Raw genomic sequence first — 22,360 nt, 5'->3', positions numbered from 1 at the left:
TGGTTAACTCACCACCCAAGTTCATACAGCTGATCAGTGGCAGAGCTGAGATGCAAATCCAGACAAATTGTTTTATCAAAACTCACACTCGGACCACTCTGCAGAGGGTGATGTGGGTGAAACCTTTAAAGTGGGAAGAACTGAAAGATCAAATGTCATTGCCCACCTTTTGATTTTCCAGGTTTATTTTTAAGGAAATAGACCAGCAGCTTCAATCAACTGCAGTTCTACCATACCTTCGTAATGTTTCCCTTGGTCAGAAATGCGCTAAGTAGTATCAGGATTCGAAGCATTCAGCAAATTAGGACAAGACAGAACCACTCAAAATACTCACCAGATTTTCATGACAAATATGGTAATATTCTACTAGCTAGCGGAACTGCCTTCTGTCTTGTTGCATGGGTGTTGATAGCTACACAGATTGGAATAGAATGGAACCTGACCCCTGTTGGCAGAGTCACCCCAAAAGAGTGGAATGATGACTAACCATCAGAGTTACTGTAATACAGAATTGTTTCCAACCCAACTTGTCATTTAAGTTCTCTCTTGCTCATTAAGATATAGCATAACTGAAGAAGTAAAATGTATTTGGAACTTTTAAAAAGTCATTGAAAATTTTCATTGCAGTGCCTGAAAGCAAGGCAGTAGCAGTGGGTATGGCTTATAGGGGAATATGGATAGTAGATATTTGAAAGTAGAATTAATGGAGCATGTATTTTTCTGGCTTATTGATTTACACTATACATTCTTCCGTGGAAATACACACATATGTACTTTACATGTTAATTTAATTGTCATGCAAATTCTATTGAGTCTTTCTTTAGAATATATTCATAATTGACCATTTTTCACATCCTTTATCTTTACCCCCCTGATCTGAATCACCATACTTTCACTGGGATTATTATAAAAACTTTCTACTTGGTCTCCTTTTTTTACACTTGATGACCCCTAAGCCTGCCCTGTCCCTGTAAACCCTGCCACACACAATCTCTTTTAAGCACAAAAGCCGAAATGATCATTCTAAAACATTAGTTTAGTGATGTCACTCCTCTTTTCAAAACCCTACAACTCCCCATTTCACTCCAGCTACTGTCCTTAAAATGGTCCACAGGCCCCTTAGATGCTGTAGCGGTTTGTTTCACTCACTCCTTCATCAAGACTTTTGCATTTGCTCTACTTTGCTTGGAATGCACTTCCTTCAGATCCTGTAGGACTCACTTTATCACACTCTCCTTGGCTTTGTTTGCATGTTATCTTTTCAGAGAAGGTCTCTGACTACCCTTTTAAAAACTGCAATCCCTACATACACCAGGCTTTGTCTTTCCTGCGTGCTTTATTTTTCTCTTAGGATTATCATCATCTGACAAAGAATGTATTTTATTATTGTTTGTGTGAAAAATTCCATTAAAGTGTAGCTTGGAGACTATTTTTTTCATGACTTTATCCCTAAAACAGGGCCTGACAAATTAGGTCTTCAGTAATTAGTGGTTGAATTAATGAATCGATGGTTGACTTTAGGTAATTCAGAGTCCTTCTTAGTCTGAAAATAATGTATTTGTTTACCACTGTGGATTTGCAATGATTATTGGAGGGCATATTCCTTATTTATTGCCATTTTACTAATTTCCTTACAACTCAGTGGTTTAAAACAACAAACATTTATTAATACCAGTTTCTGTAGGTCAAGGATCTGAGCATGACTTAGCTGGATGCCTCAGGTTTAGGATTTTACACTTCTGCAAAGTGTCAGACAGGGATGTCATCATTTTAAGGTACAACTAGGGGAGGATCCATATCCCAGTTTACTCATATGGTTGTTTGCTGGTCTCAGGGCCTGGCTGGACATTAGCTGGAGACATCAGTTTCTGGTTTTGTGGGTCTCACCCTAGGGCAGCTCACAGTATAACAAAGGACAGGTGCCCATGACAGGAGCTAACAGTCTTTTTGTAACTTAATCTTGCAAGTAACATTCCATCACCTCTACCATCACCCCTATTCTAATGAATCTATTTTATTCATTAGGAGGTGAAACACTAAATCAACACCATGCAAAAGAGGAGGGCCTTATATAGGGGCATGATTGCCTTAAGGCAAAGATCATTGGAGGGTATCTTGTGGGAGACCTACCACAGTTGACAATGGAGACCACCTCCTACTCCTGGATGGTCAACCTCAAGATGTGTATACTATTCCTCAAGCTAAAATATATAATGATATTGCTCCCTGGCTAAAGGACATTATATGTTCCTCATTTTTACTATGTAGGAGTCTTCTAGGGTCCTTCATGGGTATATAATTTGTAAGTCTTAGAGAACCCATTTTCAGCTTTGCTAAAAGCTCGATCTTGCTAAGTTATTTCCCAAAGTAGTTAGTTTACACTCACTAGAAACCTATACAACTTGCTCTTGTTCCACATAAGACTCTTCTTAGAGTTTTCATACATTTTAATATTTGCCACTTTGATGAGCATGAAATTTCAGGCAGTTCATATTTTAATTTATCTTTCTCTGACTACTGATCAGGTCAACATCTTGTATTAACTTTTTGTGTTGGGTTCTTTTGTGTGTATATGATCTTTCTGTTTCTTTTATCATTTTTTTCTGTTCAGTTTTTTTTTGCTTATCCATTTGTAGAATTTTTTGTGTAATCTTCATGCTAATTCTATGATTTAATCAGAGAGGCAGAAGCAGTGTGAATAGTACAGTATATAGGGTTAGTTATTCAAATTAGAACTAATGCAATTTGGGGAGCTAGTAGAGAAGTTTTTACAAGGCTGTTGCCTTTGTATCTGATACAAGTAAGTTCTTGCTAAAGGAGGAAAGCTGAGCATGAAGTAAGGGAGATCAAGGGCCAACAAGGATTTGGGAACGTGCACTGAAATCATGAACATGAACTGGAGCCTGAACCTGTTTCTCATTGTCTCTAACTAAGATGACATGGATGGCTTATGAGAGAAGTTTATGCCCTTCACTTTGAAACTATGCCTTCCCCTGGCTTGATCATGGTGACTCCTGTAAGCATGAGCTCATTACTATGCTTTATTTGCTATAAAGTCAGCTTCTTGGACAGAATCAGTGCTGTGTTGCATACCATGATACTAAATAAGACATTTCATAAGGTCATGGATGATGGTATTCACAGAAAAGTCACAGGGAGAGAAGGTAAATCTACCTTATTCAGTGCGTATTCAAGTGAGAACAAAGTGCTGCCTTTCCATGATGGAAATGGTCTAATGAAATCAACCTGGTGCTGATGGCTGACTGATTTGCTTCCTTCCTCCAAAGAATACTGCCAAATGCAGGTGCAATATTGGTCTGTTCATTTGATAGTTTGGGCACTCAACAGTGACTGTAGCCAGACTAACTCTGGGATGAGTGCAAGCCCATGTTATTGAGCATACACATAATCTCCATCCCTGCTGGCATGACCTCTTTGCCTCTGAGCCATTGTGAAAGCACAGGTGTCTGAGGAAGAGAGTGATAGCCATAGGAAGGGGTCATTTTGTCCACACATGTGTTAAGATACCCTTCTGCTGAGTATCCTTTTGGTGAGTATTTATAGGGGACCTGAATATATTCCTGCTCCTTGCTCATTTATAGAAGTCTTTTCACATAATCCATTCCCAAACTTGTCACTAATTTTCTAATACTGTTCCTTGTAATTCCCTAACTAGCCTGCCAAGTCACCAAGTCTCTTCAATTTGGTGTATAGTTGTACATCTGGCCCTTTCTCCTTCAAAGCAACAACTATGTGCACTACTTAAAGTACTGCCCAATAGGAAGATTTCCCTTCTTCAGGGACAATTTGGAACTAAGCTGTTTTAGTTCTGTAGTTGCTAAAGCTATTTGCCTCCTTGGTCTGCTGGTTTACAAACTTATAAATCCTAGGTTTGAAGTGACTTTAAACTTTCCTAAACACACAACTTATAAACAATGGAGTCAAGAGTCAAGCTTTTTAGAACATGTTCTTTTGCTTCCAAGTTATACTGTCTGTTAGTTTTTCTTCAAGTTTACAGGTTGAATTTCTGGAGAAAGATTAAAACTGGAACAAGAGAAAATAGGGAGCTATCATAGATTGTTGTGACAACTATAGGGGTAAAAAAACATTTTCAAGAGAGTATATAAACAAGGAAGCAGAGACAGGGAATGCATGAGGTATATAATGGGTACTATATTTTAAAATGACCATTTGTTTTTCCTTACCTTCACCTTGAATATTTTTCTATTTGAAATAAGAATTAAAGTTTACCTTGCCAGGGTTATATATGTATATATGAGCATATGCATGCTGTGCATGTGTGTGTTTTTGTGTGTGTAATTATTTTGACATTAAATTTGTACCTGCTGGGAGTTCCATTGGGGCTCAGCAGTAACAAACCCAATTGATATCCATGAGGAGGTGAGTTTGATCCCTGGCCTTGCTTGATGGGTTAAGGATCTGGCATTGCTGTGGCTGTTGTGCAGGTTGGCAGGTGCAGCTCCGATTTGACCCTTATCTAGGACCTTTCTTATGCCACAGGTATGGCCCTAAAAAGATAAATTAATTAATTAATTAAATAAATTTGTGTCTTAGAGGAAAATTGATACTGATTTTTTTGTTGTTTCTAACTTTTCTTACTGATTATTACAACCCAATTACACATAAAACATGGACTGCAAGCTGTTTTGTTGTTCTCTTTGTGTCTTAAAACTAACTTTTGAAAATATTTATCAAATTTCCAGCCACAGTTTAATTTTTACATTGTTTCATACAAAGTAATATTTTCCTTTGCCGTTATTGAATGCATTTGCTTACTCTCAGTGAAGGAGGAGAACTTCATTTTGATAGTGTTCTCCTTTTATTGATAAAACTGGGCTACTAGGGCTACACTTTACTACTGGGCTTAAGTATGAATAATAAGTGAAGAATGAGAGTTCCCACTGTTGTGCAGCAGAAAGGCATCTGACTAGTATCCATGAAGATGCGGGTTTGATCCCTGGCCTTACTCAGTGGGTTGGGGATCCAGGGTTGCTATGAGGTGTGGTGTAGGTCGCAGCTGCTGCTTGGATCCAGCATTCCTGTGGCTGTGGGGTAAGCCAGCAGCTATAGCTCCAACCCCACCTCTAGGCTAAGAACTTCCATATGCTGTGGGTGAGGCCCTAAAAAGAAAAAAAAAAAAGTGAAGACTGAGTAGTTAAAATTTTCTGTATCTATGTGTTAAAGGAGTATTTTTCTCATTTGAAATCCATAACAATCCTGTACGGTATATAAGCTGGTCATGTATCCTATTGAATAGATATATACCTATGATTAGCCATGGCTTGGTTAAGTGACGTGGAAGCCATCTAAGAATGATGATAGAATCCACATCTCTTGGCTTTTGGTCTACTACTCCATTAGAAATTTCATATGCTAAGTAAAGACAACCCTGATCTCATCCTGCATGATGATGGTAAATTGATAAATAACTGGTGTGGCTGCATGCCAACTCTTGGGATGATTGGTAAGTTAAAGGGTCAGGCTGGAGAAGTGGACAAAAGGGTAGTATGTGTTTGCTCAGTCTAATTTATGTGAAGCCACTTTAAAGGGATTTGAATACAAGGTCCAGTATTTTTTAGTTTGCTTCATGACACAACTATGTAGATAAGTTAATCACAATGACAAGAGCTATCCAAAAAAATTGTATAAATTCTGGTCTCAGATATAAACAGTAAATAAAGAGATATCTCTGTGTCACAGTTTTCACTCCATCCTTAACTGATGTAACAGATGCACTGTGTGTCATCTTTAAAGATGTGATGTAAGAAAAATGAAGTGGAGATTGTGAGCTAGTTATTAGTAGCCATTGTTAAAACAGATTTCATAGAGAATTCCCACTTTTAAGAGAGATTTCTGCTAAATTTGGAAATTAAGTACCATGGTTGTTCCTCATTTGCTATGGGTAGAGAAAATGGCATAGATGTACAACATACATCATAAAATCTTTCATGTTTTGCAGTAACAGCCGTTGCTTTCCTGGGGCGGGGGGATGGCATTAATTTGAGCGGTATCTCTTATTTTTCAATAACCTTTTACATTGCAAAAAAATCTGCAACTTCATTTTCTTCCCCTATCTGGAAACCATAGAAACCAGTGTGAAATTATAGCTAAGAAGTTCGTCACTGGGCTATCTCAAGCTGATCTCCATGGAAACATTTCACATTTTCTTGAAATGAAAGATCTTCCAATCAGACACACAGCCATAACTGATGGGTATCTGACAAATATACCAACAACAGCAAAAAAGTATGTGGATATTTTATTAGATAATACATTCAGATGAGGTTTAAAACTATTTCATAGATGAGAACATTTAAATGATAAGTATGATGCTAACTACAGAAATAAAAATACAGTTTTGAAAACAACATTCTGTCATTCTATTTAAATATTGTTCTTTCTAGATTGTTGCATGAAAGGCAACTTCCTAAAATAGTATGGACTTTGAATTCAGAAAGATCTATATTCAGAGCCTAACTCTGCCCCTTATCTATCTGACTCATCTCTCCCAGTTTTTTGATTATGAAATTGAGGGAAATAATACCTGATTTACAGATTTTTTTGTTAATGATTTAAGCTAAATGCTTAGTAAGCAATTTTTTCTGGTGAAATAAATAAATGCGTGATGGAAGTATTGCTGAGGATGAGATTGCAGATGATGATTTCAGCCCTTTAATGAATGGTTAAGAGGTAGTATTGTTCTAGGTGATAGAGACTAAATAGAAATGTCACATCCTCTCATGTCAAGAGCTTTGACTATGATTTAACTTTGATAATACAAAGACTAGCCCTAGTTCAAAACTTGAATAATCTCCAAAAGTTTATTTTCAAGATCGTTGTTTGGAGCTTGGGTTATATGAATGGGGCGGGAAAGGGACTCCATCATATTATAGAAGTAGCTCTAAAATAAGCCTGTTAGGTAAAAATCATATTTTCAATATTATCTGAGGTTACACATAAAGTTCAGTGTTCTGTTATATAAAGAATATATACAGTCATATACATTTACCAAGACAAAATTATACATGATAAATATAATTGTACAGTAGGTTTCCACAGACTGTGAGGACATGCCCTTTTGTAACAGCAGGGTGAAACCAAAAAAGGTCACTCACCAACATAACTTATTGAGCAGAACAAGAGATGAAATGTTCTGACCTGTATGCATTGTTTCTCTTTGCTTTATGTCTCTGTTATTCTGTATCTAAGTCCAATCTCTTAAGTTCTGCCCACTCCTCTTTATGTTTTCCTTTCTTCTGTTCCTCTTTATTTATCTCCAAGCCTATATGGGTGAATTTGATTAAATTAAATGCGTATATGATGTGACTCTACTATATACGGAAACAATATAAAAATTAAGCAGCTTTTAAACTCTCTCTGCCTTAACACATGTAAGCAGAGATGATGTACAACAGGCTTTTTTGATTGTATTCAGAATTTTATTTTTCAAAAAACAGTGAAAGAAAGCAATAGGAACATGCATGTTTTGTGGGTTAAGAAGTCCTGGGTATAGTTAAAAGTATTTTAAACGCATGTCCTCTCATTGTAGAATTCTCAGATTGTTTTTTGAGGAAATGACTGAAGAGTCATAAGCCATATGATAATTTATATTTACCTCAAGTATGTTAAAGAACAATTTTAAAAATTTGACCTACCTCAGGTTAAAATAGGCTTTCATCTGTGTTACAACTTCAAGTGCATTACATTTATCTTATGCCTTTTTTTTCTCAATGAAGCACATTCAATGTTAATATATGTTTGAAGGGCATATGCTAGAAAAACCTTAAATTCACTCCAACTTCTTTGTTTTTCTCTATATACCTATCTCCCCTACCTACTAAATAATTTGTGAACCTGGGTTCTTAACTCTTAGGACTGTAATAAGATTATTCAAGACATTATATAGTTTTTACATCACTTGATGTTCTGAGAATGCTGGTTAGGACCTTATACCATCCTGCCAAAGTCTGCTACTTCATACATTCTCTAAATTGTGTTACCAGGAGCATTTTTTTTTTTCAGTTCTAGTAACTTTAAAAATTACTCCCTAAGATTACTGAAGAGCAATAAAACTGTTATCCCCTGTGGAATAGGATAAGACTTCTGATCTTACACTTATTTTTAAGAAGTTATTCATAAATTAATTGCTTGTAAGTTAGAAACTAACCATTTAATATAGGAGTGAAAATTAATTTTAAACATATTTTAACAATACTATACCTGAAATACAAATAATTTTGAATTTTGTCTTTTTTCTGATGTGACCGCATGGAATAATTAGTTGAGCATGAGAATTATTCTATAAGTTAAAAAATAATAATTTTATTCACCTTCTTGGAAGAAATAGCATTAAAATTTGGCCAATTAAAGAATTAAACCAACAAGAAAAAAATAGAATTTTCTTTATTTGCTAAGTGTTACCCAACTTCAGTGGTCAATTCTTGAGTTATGACCTAAGAAGTGAAGAAATTTATGGTGGTTACTTCTGTAAAATGGAACAAAAGTGCTATTAGTAACACCCAAAAGGAAGTTTCCAGGACAACTGGATGAAGAGGAATTTTATATTCCACATCATTTTAAAGATATATTACATAACGATATTTTACTACTTTTTAAGGTATATTACTAATTTTTTAGATATATTACATAAAATTTTTAAACAAGATTATTTACTTGTTCTTTACTTATAGGTAACATATTTAGATAGGCATTTAATTAGGAGAATGCTACTATAGAGTGAATGTATCCTTCCAAAATTCATGTTGAAACTAAACCCCAATATGATGGTATTTGGAGGTGGGGCCCTGGGAAAGTGATTAGATCATGAATGGAATCCTCATGAATGGGATTAATGCCCTTATGAGAGAGATCCTTATTAAAGAGTAATTTAGGATAGTTAATTGCTCTTCTGACATGTGAGAACACAACAAGAAGTTTATCTTTAAATGAGGAAGCAAGCTCTTACCAGACACTGAATCTAATAGCAGCTTGACCTTGGACTTCCCAGCCTCCAGAACTATGAGAGATACATTGCTGTTGTTGATAAGCCACTCAATCTATGGGATTCTGTTATAGCAACTTGAATGTACAGTTAGGGGGCCATTGACTGAAAGTACCACCTTGGCCAGGCAGGGTAATAGTCAATAGCTGCTTACACGAGTTGTCTCACAACAAGAAGCCCTAATGAGGAACATAGTGCTGCCCTGAAGATTAACTGGAAGAATTTAGGAGGGGCCAATAGGAGGGATGAGACAACCACCCTCCCAGGATCTTTGGCTCTGAAATCCATCTTGGCTGAGAGATGCACATATCACCCAGAAGAACCCTGAGCCAGGGACCAAGTATGGGCTAAGCAAGAAGACCGGCCAGAGACAATCCGGAAACTAACCCCATCCCCATTAAAACCTGAGTCTGTGAACCACGTGACAGAGCAGTTCCCCTGGGTTCCCTCATCCTGCTGCTCTCCACCCAGGCACCCCTTCCCGATAAAATCTTTTGTTTTGTCAGCACGTGTGTCTCTCCAGACACTTTATTTCCAAGTGTTAGACAAAAGCCCATTCTCAGACTCTGAAAGGGGTCCCCCTTTCTACAACAGTACTAAGGCAAATGTTTTGTATAGTTAACACATTCAAAAGTAATAATTTACTGTGTTGTATTATGCCTCTCCTCAGAATACAATATAATTATCTAGTCTGTGGAGTAGAATTATTAGAATTTGAAGTGATTGTTGTAAAGAGAGTGGCAAAATAACAAAAAGCATCTTCTATCATGAATTAGTCCCAAATGTGTGCCATATTTTATTTGTATTAGTTGCAAATAAGTGACCACTTTGTAAAGCTACCTGTCACTGAGTCAGTTTCTCTTCAGAGCTAAATGTTATAAATGTGGTAAACTTAGTAAGTTTTTCTGTGGTTAGTTAGATACAGTAAGACTAAGCTAAACAGAAAGACCTAAAATAGAGTTTCAAGAAAATTGAAATTTATTTTTCTCTGATTTAGCAGTCCAGTGTAGGCAAAGAGTTCAGGGCAGTAACCAACAATGTAGCAACAAAAGAAGCCACAGGAAATGCAAGGACAAATAGGAAGCAGTAATAATAGGAAGGAGATTTACACATCTCTCAAGGTAAAACAGTTCAAGTCCCCTTTCTTCCAAAGTAGTATGATTATAGAAATAATATGATTGTGTAGGCGTTTCCACTGTGGCACAGTAGGTTAAGAATCCAACTGCAGTTGCTCAGGTCACTGCAGAGGCATGGGCTCAGTCCCTGGCCTGGCACAGCTGGCTAAAGAATCCGACATTGCCCCAGGCATGGTCACAACTGTAGCTCAGATTCAATTCCTGGCTCAGGAACTTCCATATGCCATGGGTGTGGCCGTTAAAAACAAGAGAGATTGTGTGTGTGTGTGTGTGTGTGTGTGTGTGTGTATCTGTATGTGTGAGTAATTGCAGTAATATAAATACTATGGCTGTATTGCAATTAAAACCAAAAAATAAAAAATAAAAAATTATAAAACAGAAAGCCCCTTCCACCTGGAATAATATATATATATAGTAAGGGCTAGGTTGGCTCATGCAATTATGGAAGCTGACAAGTCCCAAGATCTGAAGGGCTCGTGACAAGCTGGAGACCCTGGAGAGCTGATATGAAGTTTGTCAAAGTCGAAAGGCCTGAGAACTGGGACAGCTGATGATGTAATTTCCAGCCTGAAAACTGGCAGGATCAAGACCCAGGAAGAGGTGATATTTCATTCTGAATGCAAAGGCCAGAAAAAGCCAGTGTCCCAGCTCAGATAGTCAGCATGAGGAGTATTGGCAGGAAGGTCAGCTTTTTTTATTCTTTTCAGGCTTTCAGCTGATTGGATGAAAGCCACCCACATTAAGGGAGGGCAGTCTCCTTTACTCAATCTACCAATTAAAATATTAATCTCATTCTAAAGCACCCTCACAGGCACAATCAAAATAATACTTGACCAAATATTTGGGTACCTTGTGGCTCAGCCAAGTTGACACTAAAACTCTTGGGTCAAAGAGGAAATAAAATCCAAAATTTCAGATCTTGAAAATAAAGATTCAGGAGAACACAACATACCAGAATCGATAGTATACAGCTAAATTAGGTATTAGATGGAAATTTATAGATTAAATACCTATAACAATAAAAATTAATTAAACAGCTGACAGCTTTGTAAAAGTAAAGGAAAGTTTAGAAAGAATTATATAAAAATCAAACAAATCAGAAGGATTAAATCAACTCTAAAACTTAACAAAACACCATTAAGAACTTTTTTTTTTCCTTTTAGGGCCGCACCAGCAGCATCTGGATGTTCTCAGGCTGGGGGTCCAATCTGAGCTGCAGCTGCCGGCCTATGCCACAGCCACAGCAACGCCACAGGATCCAAGCCTTGTCTGCAACCTACACCACAGTTCATGGCAACCCCGGATCCTTAACCCACTGAGCAGGGCCAGGGATCGAACCTGCCTCCTTATGGATACTAGTCATGTTCATTTCTGCTGAGCCACAAAGGGAATTCTGAGAATAATAATTAATCCAAAGGTCAACTCACTTCCTTGAAATGATCAATGCAATAAACAACTAATTAATAAATGTTAAATCATATTTTCAAAAATGTGGGGGAGAGGACACAAATACTGAAATTGTACAACCTGAGAGTCATGAGTTATGTTTTATTTGGAGAAGTTCCTCAGAGCTATCTGAAATGCTGACTCACAGGTGATAGCCCCAAATAAAACATAACTCACAACTCTCATGTTGTGCTTTTTTTTAATTTTAGTTAACAACTCTAATTTGAAAGCAAAAAAAACAAAACAGGAGTTCCCATGGAAGCCCAGTGGATTAAGGATCCAGCATTGTCACTACTGTAGCTCGGGTCACTGCTGTGGCATGGCTCCAGTCCCTGGTTCGGGAACTTCTGTGGCATGGCTAATGAAAAGAAGCACCCTTGAATGGTCCTAGTTGAGGATTTTGCCAGACTTTGAAAATAAGAAAATCTTTAGTCTGTTTAAACTATTAAAGAACAGGAAAAAAATGAATTCCAAATTCATTTCAGGAATGACATGAGTGTATTATTGACCCAATATGTTACAAAGATTGTGCCTCAAGTAAAATTACAATCGAGTCTCAATAGCAGTATGGGAATAATATCTGATAATCATATGGATGTATTCCAGGAATGCAATGTGCAAAGATAGTAAAATATTAACAAACATTTATATAATCCATTGTACTGATAAATCAACTGCTGATGTTCATAGATGCATACAGATATTTAAAAATATTTAAAATTTATTATGTTTTAAAAACAAAGTTCTAATTCATGTGTACACACACATATACACACATATGCACACACGCACACACACTCTACAACCCTTGGCCTTAAAGTTAGCATCTTACCTAATAAAAAAACATTAAGGATTTTTGGTTAATGTCAGGCACAAAGCAAATATATTTTCCATTGCTGTTTAACATTTTCATTGTAGAAATTAGCTTATAAAATTAGTCAGTAAAAACATAATCAGAAGCATAGGATAGGAATTAGAAAGAAAGAGTTAATTGCTATTTGCAGATAATAGAATTATGTATCTGGAAAACCAAAAAAAATTGATGGGGAAACTATAAACAATAACAGAATTCCAGGGTAGAATCAGATTATAAAATCATAAAATCAATGTTTGAAAAAGATAAATGGATGCAACAATTCCATTTCCAAAAGGGAGAATAAATGAAGACATAGAACACCTAGATATTAACTGGTGTCCAACAAATGTATGTATGTCTACATGAATAAATGAAAATACATACCATGTTCTTGGAAAGGGAGACTCAGTGTCATATAGAGTTTAATGGTCCCTGAGATAATTATAACATTAAATCTTTACCAGGAAATAGTAATAAGATATGTTTCTTTAGAACTTGGCAAGTGAATTATAAAATTCATTTAGCAGAGCAAATAATAATCGGGACAGATGAAAATCTTGGAAGTAGTGACTGACTCTCTTGGTTATTAAAACACCTTTCAGAGTCTCTATTTCTAAAGCACTATGCGATCATGTACAAATGAAGCCAAACCAATATGATAGAGTAGGGAATCCATAAGTAGACCTTATTGAATTTGGAAATTTAATATATGATAAAGGTAGCATTTAAACACTGGGGAGAATATTGGCTTGTAATGAGTAGTGTTGGGATAATTAGTTAACCATAGGAAAATGAAATTGTATCCATTTCTGACACTAAAGAAAAATTCCAACTGGTTTGGATCTCTAAATACAAAATAATAATAGTAGTAATAATAATAAAGAATAATAATAATAAAGAATAAGAATATGGGGGAATTTATAAGAGTGAGAAAAATTTCCTAATGTGAGTCAAAATCCACATGCAAGGAGAAAAAAATGATAAATTTAACAATATAAAGAACTTTTGCATTGCAAAAAAATCCAGTAAGCAAAGTGAAAAACATAACAACTAATCAGGAAAAGTGTTTGAAAATTATGTCAGTTTATGGAGTTCCTGTCATGGCTCAGTGGTTAATGAACCTGACTAGTAACCGTGAGGTTGTGGGTTCAATCCCTGGCCTCGCTCAGTGGGTTAAGGATCCAGCGTTGCCGTGAGCTGTGGTGTGGGTCACAGACATGGCTCGGATCCTGCATTGCTGTGGTTGTGGCATAGGCTGGCAGCTGTAGCTCCGATTCGACCCCTAGCCTGGGAACCTCCATATGCTGCGGGTGCGGCCCTGAAAAGACAAAGAAAAAAAAGAAAAAGAAAATTATGTCAGTTTAAAGAGTTACTATCTCTAATTTATAAAAGCTTCTGAAAGTAGAGAGGTAAAAGACCAATGAGCAAAAGAGATATAAATAGTTAGTTCACAGAAAAAGAAATGCAAATAACTCTTATACATATGAAAATATTCACAACTTTCCGTAAGAGAAATGTGCTAATTACAGCTAAACTGAGATACTGTTTCTCACCAATCAGATTGATGAAAATCCCAAAGTTTGACTAAATATTTATAAGGCTAAGGGAAAACAGGCACTCTCACAGAGTGGTACTGAGAATGGAAAATGGTATATCTCTCTGAAGGAGAATTTGGCTATAGTCTGCATTTATCTTTTGACCCAGCAATCTCATTTCTAGAACTCTATCTCGGAATGCACTGGCAAATACGTGAAAAGGTGTATGCAGAATTCTATTTATGGCAACATTATTTTGTAATAGCAACAAAACAAAATGAAAACAAAAACCTGTGAATAGCCAGTTATTAAACTTGTTTTCCTCAGCTCCAAAATCCACACCCATATAACTGCCTAGATTTGCAGCCTGGGCCTCTGCTAACCAACCACCTTTCTGTTTGCTCCCCAGCTTCCATTAGTCTCTGCCTGCAGGGGGCACTCTAGAAAGACCAGAACTCAGGAAATAAAGGATGCTAGCCTTTCTAAAGGATCTAAAGGATGTTTTACCTCCATTTCCTTTGAGTGTCACAACAGCAACATTTCACTCCAAGAATTTGTTCCCCATTGACTTAAATACTGGCTTTATCACACACTTAATGTTTTTGTCTGGAGCTTGACTTGCTGATTATACAATTCATTTGGAAGAACAAACAATATTCAGGAAAACTTGGACTTTTTAATAGGTAGTGTTGGACTAGCTGGTTAAGCATAGGAAAAATAAATGAAACTGATTCCATTTATGGCACTCTTCACTGGTTTGATTCCAAACTGTTCTGAGACTTTAAAAATGAAATCTTATAACTAGATGAAAATGAGAATATTTATGAATCACAGTGAATAACTAAAGGGAAAAACCTATTGTTGCCGGAATTTGGCCTCTTCTGGTGCCAAACTGAAACACAGATACAGTTTTGGGTAAAGGAGGAAAAAGTGGCTTTATTGCTTTGCCAGACAAAGGGGGGGGTCACAGCAGGCTAGAGCCCTAAAGACCACGCCCCCCCCTCAGAAAGAATTGTGAGGAGTTTTATAATAAAAAAGGAGAAAAACAGGTTTTCAGATGGGAATCAGGATTGGGACAAAACGCATTCTTTCTTTGGCAGAATCTTAGTCATCAAATCTGGAGTCAGGAGATCACAGTATGATCATGATGGTGGCCTTCTGGGTTATTGTCTGGAATAACAGTACTTGTGGAAAGGGCATATTGATCAGAGATTAGAACAGACTAGGAATGTTCCTGAAAAGCATCATGTGCTAATAATCTTTAACCCACAGGCAATTGTTCTCAGGGTCCCTAATCTCTAGTTTACGGGTGATTGTGTTTACGGTGCAATTAAGTCAGGGAGAAGGACAAGGAACGACTCTAAGCTGTTCAGTTGTAAAGTACTCATTTCTAAAAAAAGCATGAGGAATGTAGTAATTTTTCTCTTAGGTGTATAAGATGCCTGTATTTTTTTAATAATGATTTTTATTCTTTCCATTATAGCTGGTTTACAGTGTTCTGTCAATTTTCTACTGTACAGCAAGGTGACCCAGTTACACATACATGTATACATTCTTTTTTCTCACATTATCATGCTCCATCATAAGAGACTAGATAGAGTTCCCAGTACTATACAGCAGGATCTCATTGCTTATCCATTCCAAAGGCAATAGTTTGCATCAATTAACCACAAATTCCCAATCCATCCCACACCCTCCCCCCTCTCCTTTGGCAACCACAAGTCTATTCTCCATGTCCTTGATTTTCTTTTCTGTGGAAAGGTTCATTGGTGCCATATATTAGATTTCAGATATAAGTGATATCATATGGTATTTGTCTTTCTCTTTCTGACTTACTTCACTTAGTATGAAGGTCTCTAGTTCCATCCATGTTGCTGCAAATGGTATTATTTTGTTCTTTTTTATGGCTGAGTAGTATTCCATTGTGTGTATATACCACATCTTCTTAATGCATTTATCTGTCAATGGACACTTAGGTTTTTCCATGTCTTGGCTATTGTGAATAGTAAGATGCCTATATTATTATGTATATCCTTTGAGAGGTAACCAGCATCCTGCCCCAAGTCTGTACTATTGTTACCTGACTGTTCCTCCCTTACCTGATCAGCAACCATCTGAACCTGTTCCTAGGAACTCTGGGTAGGTCATGGTGGCTGAATGAGGCCCATTTCCCAAGAACAAGAAATGGGAGACACAGAAAGGCTTTTGTGGCCAGGAGTCCCAGAGGGCCCTGCTGGGTTTCACTATGACCAGGGAAACAAAGTTAGAAAAAGCTGCACTTATGCGAACTTGAAAGCATAAAGAGGGGGTCAACAGAATCAGTACTTAGACCTCCAAAGAAAGGGCACTTCTGAGCTGGTGCTGCCTTCTTTGATATTAGAGTCCTGCAGAGCTGGCATCCAGACCTTTAATGAGGGCCAACCAGCAGGCTTGTGCTGGTTGGTATCTGTGATACCGTAATAAGCATCTGTCTGTGATGCTTAGAAATTAGAAAAACTCTAAAGTGGAATCAAATGCTCCCTTTGGAGAATAGTAGGAAATCATCTCATTATTTCAAAAATTGGAATAAAAAAATTTAGCATTTGGAGTTCCCATTGTGGCTCAGCAGGTTAAGAACATGACTAGTATCTATGAGGATGTAGGTTTCATCTGTGGCCTTGCTCAGTGGGTTAAGGATCTGGCATTGCCACAAGCTGTGGTGTAGGTCGCAGATGCAGCTTGGATCTGGCATTGTTATGGCTGTGGTATAAGCTGGTAGTTGTAACTCTGATTAGACCCTAGCCTGGGAACTTCCATATGTTGCAGGTAAGGCCCTAAAAAGGAAAAAAAAAAAAAAGTAGTATTCACCCTATCTCTTCTATCTGAACTCCCTTAAAGCATAAATAAATGGTGAGAAGTCTCTTCCTATTATTCCAGTTAATAAAGTAATAACAGAAAAGACAGAGTTAGAATATTACCATTAAATTAAAGAATGGATCCAACCCATGATAATTAGCAACTACTTATATTGCCAAAAACAAGAAAATCAAATATTATATGCCCACCGGTGAGAGTGCAAACACTATCTCTGAACTACTCTTTCCAAAAAAATCCAAAGTTGAATATCATTCTAACTACTAATATACAGGAATTAAGGAAACAGAAACATTTGGACAATACTTTGGGGCTGCAGAAAACAAAATCAAGTCTGGGAAGCTCTTTTGAACAAATATTCAGTTTCCCCTGCAAATAATTGGCAAGAAAAAAAAAGAGTGGGTGGGAACATATATATTAAGTGAAACTTAAGAGAGAAGGTAATTGCAATGTATGAACCTTCCTTGGATCTTGACTCAAAGAAAGAAACAAAAAATATATGAGACAGTAGGGAATTTGAACACTGACTAGAGATGTGATGGTTTTAAAGATTTTTTTTTTAGGAAGTAATGATATTTTGGTTATGTTAAAAATGAAAGAATACTCATATTTTAGAAATACATGAAGACATTTTAAGGTAAAATGCTTTCTAGGAGTTCCCATCATGGCTCAACGGTTAATGAACCTGACTAGCATCCTTGAGGATGCAGGTTCGATCCCTGGCCTCACTTAGTGGGTTAAGGATCTGGCATTGCTGTGAGCTATGGTGTAGGTCGCAGATGCTACTCAGATCCCAAGTTGCTGTGGCTGTGGCGTAGGCCGGCAGCTATAGATCCAATTGGACCCTAGCCTGGGAACCTCCATATGCAGCAGGTGCAGCCCTAAAAAGACAAAAAAAAAAAGATAAAGTAAAATGCTTTCTAGAATTTGCTTCAAAATAATCCTGTGTGAGTGTTGGGGGTGAGTATATAAATGAAACAAAAATGGCCATTTTTTTTTTAATTACTCAAATGAATTTATCACATCTGTAGTTGTATAATGATCATAACAATCTGATTTCACAGGATTTCCATCCCACAGCCCAGGCACATCCCCCACCCCCCAAACTGTCTCCTCCAGAGACCGTAAGTTTTTCAATGTCTATGAGTCAGCATCTGTTCTTCAAAGAAGTTCAGTCTGTCCTTTTTTCAGATTCCACATGTCAGTGTTAGCATTTGATGTTGGTGTCTCATTGTATGGCTGACTTCACTTAGCATGATAGTTTCTAGGTCCATCCATGTTGCAAAAAATGCTGGTATTTTGTTCTTTTTAATGGCTGAGTAACATTTCCATTGTGTATATGTACCACATCTTCTGGATCGACTCCTCTGTCGATGAACATTTAGGTTGTTTCCATGTCTTGGCTATTGTAAATAGTGCTGCAATGAACATTGGAGTACATGTGTCTTTGCAAGTTGTGGTTTTCTCTGGGTAGATGCCCAGGAGTGGGATTGCTAGATCAAATGGTAATTCTATGTTTAGTTTTCTGAGGAATCTCCATCCTGCTTTCTACAGTGGTTGCACCAATTTACAATCCCACCAACAGTGTACTAGTGTTCCTTTTTCTCCACACCCTCTCCAGCACTTCTTGTTTGTAGACTTTTGGATGATGGCCATTCTGGCTGGTGTGAGGTGGTACCTCAGAGTGGTTTTGATATGCATTTCTCTAATAATGAGTGGCGCTGAACATCTTTTTATGTGTTTTTTGGCCATCTGTATGTCTTCTTTGGAGTACTGTCTGTTTAGATCTTCTGCCCATTTTTTGATAGGCGTGTTTGTTTTTTTGGTGTGGAGCTGCAGAAGTTGTTTATAAATTTTGGAGATTAATCCCTTGTCAGTTGATTCACTTGCAAAGATTTTCTCCCATTCTGTGGGTTGTCTTTTTGTGTTGTTTGGGGTTTCCTTTGCTGTGCAGAAACTTTGATTAGGTCCCATTTGTTTTTTTCTTGTCAATACTCTGAGAGGTGGATCTGAGAAGATGTTGCTGTTGTTTATGTCAGAGAGTGTTTGGCCTATGTTTTCCTCTAGGAGTTTTATAGTGTCTGGTCTTATATCTAGGTCTTTAATCCCTTTTGAGTTTATTTTTGTGTATGGTGTTAGGGAGTGTTCTAATTTCATTCTTTTCCATGTGGCTGTCCAGTTTTCCCAGCACCATTTATTGAACAAGCTGTCCTTTCTTCATTGTATATTCTTGCATCCTTTGTCATAGATGAGTTGGCTGTAGGTGCGTGGGTTTAATTCTGGGCTTTCTATCCTGTTTCACTGATCTCTATTTCTGTCTTTGTGCCAGTACCATGTGGTTTTGATGACTGTTGCTTTGTAGTATAGCCTGAAGTCTGGGAGCCTGAATCCTCCAGCTCCATTTTTTTCTTTTTCAGGATGTCTTTGGCTATTTTGGGTCTTTTGTGTTTCCAAACAAACTTTAAAATATTTTGTTAGAGTTCTGTGAAAAATGTCCTTGGTAATTTGATAGGGATTGCATTGAATCTGTAGATTGCCTTAGGCAGTATAGTCATTTTGATAATATTAACTCTTCCAATCCACGAGCATGGTATATCTTTCCATCTATTTGTGTCATCTTTGATTTCTTTCATCAGTGGCTTATATTTTTCATACTACAGGTCTTTTGTCTCTTTAGATAGGTTTACTCCTAGGTATTTTATTCTTTTGGATGCGATGGTAAATGGGATTGCTTCCCTAATTTCCTTTTCTGCTCTTTCATTGTTAGTGTATAGAAATGCCATCGATTTCTGTGTATTGATTTTGTATCCTGTGACTGAAAAATGGCCAATTTTTGAAAACTATTTAAAACAGGATTTTGTGTGAGCTCATTTTATTATTACTTCTGTTTTTATATTATATATTGTTTTTGATATTTTAAACATCAAAAATACTTTTAGTATATTCATTTATAGTATATTTTGTTGGTAATCATAATGAGTACATAATGATGACAATGTGCTTTCATTTGAGAGCTCTGATGTTTAAATGCACTTTAAATGCATTATTTCTTTAAATTTCCTCAATAAATATATAATCTTTTTATAATTATTTCCATTTATTTGACTTTAAAGCCTTTACTCTTACAACTGTTTACCTTTCTGCCATTCTGTATAATTAGTGGTAAGTGATAAAAATTTTGGTTGCAAAGTTTTTAGTAAATACATCATTTTAATATTATTTAATAATGATTAAATAACAGTGGTTAATGTCTATTATTATTATGTGCCAGGCACCGTTCTAAGGACGTTGTGTGAATTTATTTGATACCCTCAACTACCCTATGAAGTACAACTTTTATTAGCTAAATGCATTTTATCATGCTTGGAAAGCTTGTGTTATTTGAGAGTCACCTATCTTTAAACATTTATCTTCTATTAGACCTATAAATTCCTCCTTTGGTACTACTAGAAATAATACTGCATGAAGCAGCCTTATACACAAATCTTGAATCTTTACTTTAGCTATTTTTAAGTAGGTCTTATGAAATAAATTACTAGATAGAACCATTTTCAAACTTGCATCATATATTGATACGAACATATATATATATATATATATATATTTTGTCTTTTTCGTCTTTTGAGGGCCACACCCATGGCATATGGAGATTCCCAGGCTAGGAGTCTAATCGGAGCTGTTGCTGCGGGCCTATGCCACAGACACAGCCATGCCAGGTCTGCGACCTAAACCACAGCTCACGGCAATGCCCGATCCTTATAACCCACTGAGTGAGGCCAGGAATCCAACCTGCAACCTCATGGTTCCCAGTTGGATTCATTCCCACTGCACCACAATGGGAACTCCTTATATTGATATGAATATTAATAGAATGCTTTTTAGAATAATTTTGCCAGCTTCCAGCAGTTGTACTTGGCTGTTTCAACATTATGTGAAGTTGCTTACACTTGAGTCCCACTTAGAAATCTCATTTTTAAAAAGCACAGTTGAAACCCAAGAGGTAAAAAAGTGCCATGTCATTTATATAATTTTCATTGCTTTGATTGTTAATAGTATGACGTTTTTAAAATAAAAGAATTTTTTTTGTTTGTTTTTGCTTTTTAGAGCCACACCTATGGCGTATGGAAGGTCTTAGGTTAAGGGTTGAATCAGTGCTACAGCTGCAAGCCTACACCGTAGCCACAGCAACATGGGATCTGAGCCATATCTGCAACCTACTCCACAGCTCATGGCAACGCTGGATCCTTAACCCACTCAGCCATGCCAGGGATTGAACCCCTAACCTCACGGACACTAGTCGGGTTCATTACTGCTGTACAACAATGGGAACTCCCTATAATTTTGTTATTACATGAATGTGTGTATTGTCCATTATTTTCCTTTTTTTTTTTTATACATTCTTGCCTTGTTAAATTGTAGGACTTTATGCTATCATAAAATACTAGTTATTTTTGGTCACATATGCTGCAAACATTCTCTTACTTTAGCATTTGCCCTTTAAATTCAGTCAGGATATTTTCGACAGATGAATTTTTAGTTTTAATGTAATCATTTAATCAATCATTTCTTTTGACCTTTTCCAACAAGGTTTTTCTCTTGGATCATCTTTTGGGATCACAACATCAGAGAAGCATTCACAGACTTGGGCTCTAGTTGTTTGTCTTTTGCAAGTCCCCCCACCACCACCTCCCCCGCTCTAGTCAACTGCTCCCCTTAACATCCTTCAATCTATCAATCTCTTTGCCAATTTAGCCTGGGAAATGGATGATCTCTAGACAGATCAGAGCTGGACCAACTTGTTCCACGGCTGTTTTGCAGTCTGAATTGGTTGAAGAATCCTGGCTGTCAGAGCCCCTGATCCCAGCAGGGGATTGCTGGCATTGAGTCAAGATGCATTATTAGTTTAAAGGCTGCAGAAGCCAGTTTATGACAGAGAATCACCAGTGTCTTACACTGTGAACACATGTCTTTGCCTCAAATAGGTCATGAGTAGAAAAGATAGAGGGAATTAATTGAAAAAATCAACATTTAAAAGCAGAATTTATTTATCAATCTTTTGGCTTTGCATCTTTAATGATGGCATAGGAGATATTTAGCAAAATGCTTGGAAAATTTCATTCACAGACGTAGCTTATATAAACCACTGAAATCCCCAGGCTTCACCTCAATATTTAACTCACATCAAGTACATATTTGACTATAGAATTTCAGTGACAACAACCAAATAAATCATCCCTGTTAAAACTTCAGAGATGGTTCTCCATTTCTGTTTTCACAACTCAGATTGAGAGTTAAAACAAGTGTGAATTTAGAAACCTGACTTTTGTTTGAAAATCTTGTTATTTTGAGAAGGAACATTTTGCAATAGATTTTTTTTCCCTGCTACTTTTAACATTATTTTTTATTTGTAACAAAGTAATATAAATACATGGTTTTAAAAAATCTAGCATCATAAAGTTTTTTAAAAAAGGTCTCCCATACCATCTCTTTCTATCTTCAGTATCTCTTTCAT

General features: G+C 36.7%; 1 protein-coding gene across 1 annotated transcript; it reads left to right on the top strand.

Annotated features, from left to right (window-relative positions):
• Positions 1-243: 243 nt before the first annotated feature.
• Positions 244-486, top strand: LOC125137338 (cytochrome c oxidase subunit 7B2, mitochondrial). The gene has a single exon (XM_047798025.1). The coding sequence runs from the start codon at positions 244-246 to the stop codon at positions 484-486; it is 243 nt and encodes an 80-aa protein (XP_047653981.1).
• The last annotated feature ends 21,874 nt before the right edge of the window (positions 487-22,360 follow it).

The sequence above is a fragment of the Phacochoerus africanus genome, chromosome 10 (assembly GCF_016906955.1).
Source record: "Phacochoerus africanus isolate WHEZ1 chromosome 10, ROS_Pafr_v1, whole genome shotgun sequence".
In the NCBI taxonomy this organism is placed as follows: Eukaryota; Metazoa; Chordata; class Mammalia; order Artiodactyla; family Suidae; genus Phacochoerus; species Phacochoerus africanus.
The sequence above is the reverse complement of the archived record's forward strand: the minus strand, read 5'-3'. Positions and strand labels throughout refer to the sequence as shown.

Excerpts from the sequence above, each read along its gene's own strand:
- LOC125137338 (XM_047798025.1), top strand. The coding sequence starts at position 244 with ATGTTTCCCTTGGTCAGAAATGCGCTAAGTAGTATCAGGATTCGAAGC.